General features: G+C 46.6%; 1 protein-coding gene across 11 annotated transcripts in view; it reads left to right on the plus strand.

The window, feature by feature from the left end:
• GRIK4 (glutamate ionotropic receptor kainate type subunit 4) overlaps positions 1-6,185 on the plus strand; it is a 476,655-nt gene extending 470,470 nt beyond the window's left edge. For all 11 annotated transcript variants that reach the window (XM_054440160.2, XM_054440159.2, XM_063671507.1 and 8 more), the window contains one exon: positions 3,245-6,185. In XM_054440160.2, the coding sequence (XP_054296135.1) occupies positions 3,245-3,601 (357 nt within the window). In that variant the 3' untranslated portion in view covers positions 3,602-6,185. The remainder of the gene's footprint in view (positions 1-3,244) is intronic.
• The last annotated feature ends 572 nt before the right edge of the window (positions 6,186-6,757 follow it).

Genomic DNA, 6,757 nt, shown 5'->3' on the forward strand with positions numbered 1-6,757 from the left:
AAGGAAGAAGACTTTATGCCACTCTTCTTACAACCCACCCCAGGGAAGATATATAAATCCTTACATGTTAATTGCATTATTAGATTTTTTTTAAAGTTACATTAGCCTCTATCTCAGTCTCCCAACTCTGAATCTTCCTAAAAACCTTTCCTAATTGGCACTGGGGAAATATCTCACAGCAGGACAAACAGTGCCCCTGGAAGTCTATGGAGTCTGGCCTCACATGGGGCCTTAACACAACACTGCCTGCCAGTCCTGGTCCACTGTGTTCAGCCTCTTTCCTGTCTCCTTGTAGGACTTCCACGCTGTTGCCCATTCCTCAAGCCCCTCTGCTTCTTCATGCATAGAGCTTCATTTTACTTCCCATCTCCCAAGAAATCAGGAGTGGCCAGTCCTGAATAAAAACCCCCACTAAACATCTCCCCACAGCTCAGCCACCCTGCAGCTGCAGCAGATACCCCAGTCCTCCTGCTGTGTCTTCCTTGATCCTGTCTTTCCTCAGCTACTCCAGGATTATCCTCTTTTGCCCCTGTATTTTTTTCTGCCTGCTCTTTCTCCAGTCCACAATTATGAATGTGTCTGCTATATTTTAAAATAATAGGAAGATTACTATTGCTCTTGCTGTATCCCTCTCCTCTTCCAAACCAAGGGGATCCAGCTGAGATAATCTCAGTCTCTATCAATCACCTCACTCCCGATTTGGTCTGAAACCCAGGGCATCCTGGCTTCTCCCTACCCCTGCACTGAAAGGCCAATGCTTAAAGGTCTGACCCCTCCCAGTGGACCAAACCAAAGAGAATCTACTGGGCCTTATTGGACTTCGGTGTGTCCCTTGATGATGGGAATACTTTCTTTCAGAATCCCTCTTCCCTTGCCTTGCATGGCACCCAGCTCTCTTGGTTCCCCTCGTGTTGCTGTCTCCAGCTTTACTGGCTTTTTCCTTTTGCCCACCCCTTAAAAGGTGGTGGTCTTACTTATTCCCTAAGACCTACTTCAAGTGTTCCCTTCCTTGTGAATCCTTCCTCATTTCTCCTGCTGTCTCCCAGCAATTGGTCACCTTCCTTCTTCCTGACACCGCTGTAACCTATGCATGAACCACTTACACACCACGTTGCAACGATTTTGGTATCAGCCCCCTACTAGAGATTGAGCTGCCTGAAGTAAAGACTGTGTCTTTTATTCCTGTGCTTGACACACAGTAGACAGTCGATAAATCTACGTTGTTATAGTACTGTCACATGTAAGAGATTAGGCAGGTGGTACTGTTTTTATTGTAGTTATTACTAGAAGCATAGAGAGGTTAAGTGACTTGCCAAGAGTCTCTGCTATTTAGTTAACAATTGGGGGGTGTGATGGGGGCCTATAATCAAGTTGGGAAAACGAATGTAGGACATATTCCATTAAGTGACATCACCTCTCTGTAGCTGCTTCACATTTTGTTATTCTCCCTAAAGCTCACCCATGGTCTGGAAGTACATTGAAAAATTAAGCAAGTAGTTAGAGCAGTCCCAATAGCTAAAATAAAGAGTCAATGCTATGTTAGCGATTTGGCTATGGTAGAACAACTGTCCCATTGATAGAATTGGACGAAAGAACATGAAAGAACTGAGGACTTCTGCTCCCATATGGTCTAGGAAAGTGTCCTTTCAACTCAGAGTAGAGCACTCAACAGAGCATGTGCGGGCTTGGAGTTGATAGGTTTAGGTCCAAATTCAGGGTCAGCTATTAGTCAATTTTTGGCAACATACATAACTTCTCTGAGCCTCCATTTCCACATTTGTGAAATGGATATAGTAATAATAGTAATAGTAATATAGGCCCATCGGCCAGGCACAGTGGTTCACACCTGTAATCCTAGCACTTTGGGAGGCCGAGGCAGGTGAATCCTGACGTCAGCAGTTCAAGACCAGCCTGGCCAACATAGTGAAACCCCGTCTCTACTAAGAAATACAAAATTTAGCCGGGTGTGGTGGCATGCACCTGTAATCCCAGCTACTGGAGAGGCTGAGGCAGGAGAATCGCTTGAACCCAGGAAGCGGAGGTTGCAGTGAGCTGAGATCGCGCCACTGCACTCCAGCCTGGGTGACAGAGCAAGACTCTGTCTAAAAAAAACCAAAAAAAAACCAAAAAAACAACAACAAAAAAGCCCATCTATATTCTTTTTTTTTTTTTTTTTTGAGATAGCATCTCACTCTGTCGCCCAGGCTGGAGTAGAGTGCAGTGGCAGTATCTTGGCTCACTGCAACCTCCACCTCCCGGGTTTACGTGATTTTCCCCACTCAGCCTCCCAAATAGCTGAGATTACAGGCACATGCCACCACGCCCAGCTAATTTTTGTGGTTTTAGTAGAGACAGGGTTTCACCATGTTGGCCAGGCTGGTCTCAAACTCCTGACCTCAAGTGATCTGCCTACCTCGGCCCTCCAAAGTGCTGGGATTACAGGTGTGAGCCACTGTGCCCAGCCCTATCCTGTATTCTTCATCCACAATTCTGAAACTTAAAAGCTTGGAGAGTTCCAAGTTCCTTGTAAGTTTGATGCAAATGCACTCAGTGGCGACTTGGCTTGACTTATGTTTATGGCCTTTATCTCACACGGTGTGAGATGTTGCTACAGAAATATTAGTGGGTTTGAATTCAAGTCTGCCCCAGACCCACTGGGTGTGATACATACTATACTGTTTGTGCACTGTATTACCCTCCTCTTGTTTTAGTTATCATGAGGATACGTCCATCTCCTGCTATAACCGGTTGGCTAAAAGAAACCAGAATCCTTAGCCTAAGGAACAGAATGTTCATAGAGACATGGTAGCCTTTTCAAATACTTGAGAGACTGACATATGGTGGAGGAATTATTTATTTAGTAGGCTTCAAGGTCCAAACTTAGCTGGAATCAATGAATGAAATTTTCAGGGACAGAAATTGTTAGCTCGGTGAAAGGAAGCAGCATTTAATGGAAATGTGCAAAAAAAAAAAAAAGTGAGATCATTGTCTTAGAAGGTGTTCAAACAAAGATTGGAGACCAGCTGGTGGGGCTCTTGAATATTATGATATGGAGGGTGTTTGAACATTAAATGGGAGTGGAGTGAGGAGATGGACTGAAAGGCCTTTATCATCTTCATACTTAAGATGACACGATTCTGTGACTGCTGCCCCCCTCATCCCTCATCCCTCATCCCAGCGGACTCGCAGGGGGCCCACGGGGGCTGGTTGAGAGGCTGGGCCCTGACCTCGCTGTCTCCTTCAGGTGTCCGTCTGCCAGGAGATGGTGACCGAGCTGCGCAGCATCATCCTGTGTCAGGACAGTATCCACCCCCGCCGGCGGCGCGCCGGAGTCCCGCCGCCCCGGCCCCCCATCCCCGAGGAGCGCCGACCCCGCGGCACGGCGACGCTCAGCAACGGGAAGCTGTGCGGGGCAGGGGAGCCCGACCAGCTCGCGCAGAGACTGGCGCAGGAGGCCGCCCTGGTGGCCCGCGGCTGTACGCACATCCGCGTCTGCCCCGAGTGCCGCCGCTTCCAGGGCCTGCGGGCACGGCCGTCGCCCGCCCGCAGCGAGGAGAGCCTGGAGTGGGAGAAAACCACCAACAGCAGTGAGCCCGAGTAGTCCCGGCGGCCACAGGACGCACGGAGGTCGGGCGGGGCGGGAGGGGCGGGGCGGGCGCTGCTGTCAGCCGCCAGCCGGGACTTGTACAGCGTCGACACCTCTCCAGATCTGGGATCCAGTCACTTTTCAAAAAGATCAAGGAGCCTGACGCCCCAGCCAGAGACCGCGCCCGGTTAGGGAGCGGGGTCCACCCAGAGACGTTGCACCCAAAGGGCAAAGGACGGCCCTCCCTCCTGGGCACAAGGACCCATCTTCTCCCAGTGGGCCTTTCCCTCTCGCCAAAATAACAAGAGTATAGGGTGGGGGGTCCCTACCCAGACCAGTCCAATGAATTGGTGGAATAATCAGTTGAATTTCCCCCTAGTCAGGGGCCAATGTACCCTCCGTCTAGTTCTTACAGAAAAAAAAAAAAAAAAAAAAAAAATTAAACTAAACAGGGAAGTTTTTCTTTTCTGGATTTGTATATTTTTGTTAATGTTCTTTTCCCTTTTCTTTACTCCTCTCCTTTTCTTCTTTGTCATCTTCTCAGTCCTGTTAATTTGTTTTGTGTTTTTTGGAGGGGGAGGCTGGATTAAGGAATGGAAGCCTAAATAATCCCTATTTCTTCTTTTTCCTGAATTTTGGAATATTGCGTTACCAGTGCATCCGATTTCAGGTGCTTAACTCTCCTTTCTGTATGGTGACTGGGGGGCCTGCAGGAGCACAGGAGAAGGGGTCTTGGGAAGAATCAGATGGAGAGTCTCAAATAAAAGTCCACTGAAGTAAATTTTTAGATGCCAAAAAGCAATTAACTCATCCTGTACTCAGACCTTGAAACGCCTGGAATGTCAAGGGTTAATCTGTCTTTTCTTTCCCTTTCTCTTTCTGACTTTCACTATTATTGGGTTTGATTTGATCTTTTTGTGAATGTAGTCTCTGAAGACAGACAGGGGAGGAGAACAGAATGCACAAAGTATCCTAGGACTTCGTTTAAGGAGCGGAAAGAGTAGATAGAATTTTCCCATACCATGGCCTTGGCTTCCGGTGGAACGTGCCGTTCACAGAGGAGGAAGGACTGGGCCACCCCGTTGGTATGGTGCATACTTTGTCAACTGCATCTCTTTTCAACCAAACTCAAATGAGTGGCTGCCTATGAAGCCAGACCCCCAAGACTATCATGGATTGGGTGGTTTCTTGCTACTTAGATGTGAGACCTGGGTGCAAGTGTATGTGTGTGTATGTGTGCGCGCGTGTGCGTGTGTGTATTTATTCAACAGAAAGACCTTAAGTACTCAAGAATTTGCTAGGTTCCTGGGAGAGAGGTGGAGTCTCCTAGTCAATACACGGGCCTGGGAACCAGGAACTCTTGAGTCGTAACCTCAGCTTGAGCAGTAGCCCTCCCACCTTGTATGACTTTAGGTAAAGCATTTAACTTCTCTTCCATCCACCAAATAGGAGTTACTGATGCTGTCCAGGTTACCAGGTGACTGACTGCTAGTGACTGCTCTCCATGTGAGAAGTTTGCAGAGTCCAGAGCACACATCTGATGGGAGGGGTGAGGCTTTCTACAGCTGCTTGACCTTTGCTTGGCTTCACCAATTGGGAGTTTCACACAGAGAGTTCTCATTGGCTGATGGAAAACAAATTCTATGCAATTTCTGATTGTAAACTTAGAAAATTCAGAGAGAGAGAAACAAACAGCCGCTACCATCACCTCCATCTCTACCACCGCTGCCACCACCTTGAATGGAATTGTCCTCACTTTTGTTGCTGTTGCAAATGTACTAAAATAAAGACATCTTTGGAAGATGACGAGCTTAATTCATGTTTTTGCCATTTGGGTTGGTCGGCATCCTCTTTATGCCAGGACAATCAGTTAGGGCTGCCGTCCTGGGGCCAAATGGTACCCTGATTATTCCTGTGAGGGATACTCGTTTTGTCCTCACCTGACCTCACTCATGAATTTGAATCCTTTATCTTTTTTCTCTTTAACCATTAAATGACAACAAGCTGTGCAAGACACTTATGTCTTTTTTTAAACCTTGCCTTGATCCTTGTGGAGAAATGTGGATTTGGTGGGAAGGGCACCCGAAGGCCGGCTGACAACAGACCCCAGTGTTGCCACTCTGCTCCAACCTGCAGCTCCATCCCATACTTCTGACAACATGGTTCCTACTGTCAGATCACATTTGGGGTGGGAAGGGTGGTTTTTTTAAAAAAACTCGTTTTTATGAGCAGGCTATCTTGATCAATAGCAAACTTTTTTTAATGGATTAGTGAAATAAATGTTCCCATGCATCATTTATCGTCTGTTTTTTTCTCTGTGTGGAATCAAGATAAGACTGCCAACACTAGACAGTTTCTGTTAGCTGCTGAGACCAGGGCCGCACCTTGCTCAAGCTAGTGGGTGAATTTGCAACCAGTTAGTACTCTTCCTTGGTTTGTTTCCACTTTTTATCTGTTGGTTATTGGCTTTCTTTTCCATTCTGTATTTTCTATCTGACTCTGTATACTGTATAAAGCAGTTTTTTCTTGTCTGTTTATCTTTCTTCAACTGGAATATTTACAATAAAACCGAAACAAACCCTGAAATGTTAGTGATGGATGAAAGCTGTTTGGGTTTAGAAAGTATGGTTCAGTGTGTCTAATATCCAGGTACTAGACTTGAAAAGCAAATAAAATCATAAACCCACTTTGTGTCTTCCCCTCCACCTGCCCTCTCTCTCTCCTTCTCTCCACCTCCCTCTCTACTCCCCCACCCGCTTTGGCTCTTTGTTCAGATCCCAGAAAAGCCTAGGTGGCTTCTTTCAATTTTTAGTCCTAGGAGCCTGAGCCAATCCGCCCCCCCATCCCCAAAAGCGAATACATATGTTAATGAAGTTCAGGATTCCTAGGGTTTTGTCTTCCTAAATGCACTTTCACAGAATAGTCATCAATTGATACCTAGGGTAACTCTAGTCAGTTATCACCCCAGATTCTACTGGGAGCTTGAAGATTACATCAATTAAAATATAATACTTTGCTTTATTTCTTTTAATTGCTTTGCAGGGCCCCAACCGTCACAAGATCTCACCTCAGAAACCAGGTAGAGTGTAAGTTGAGCATGGAGAGGGCCGAAAATCTTTTGGCTTCCTCTAATCCACTGCTCATATGAGAATATTCTTCCTGGGAACTTGC

This window comes from Pongo pygmaeus, chromosome 9 (assembly GCF_028885625.2).
Source record: "Pongo pygmaeus isolate AG05252 chromosome 9, NHGRI_mPonPyg2-v2.0_pri, whole genome shotgun sequence".
NCBI lineage: Eukaryota > Metazoa > Chordata > Mammalia > Primates > Hominidae > Pongo > Pongo pygmaeus.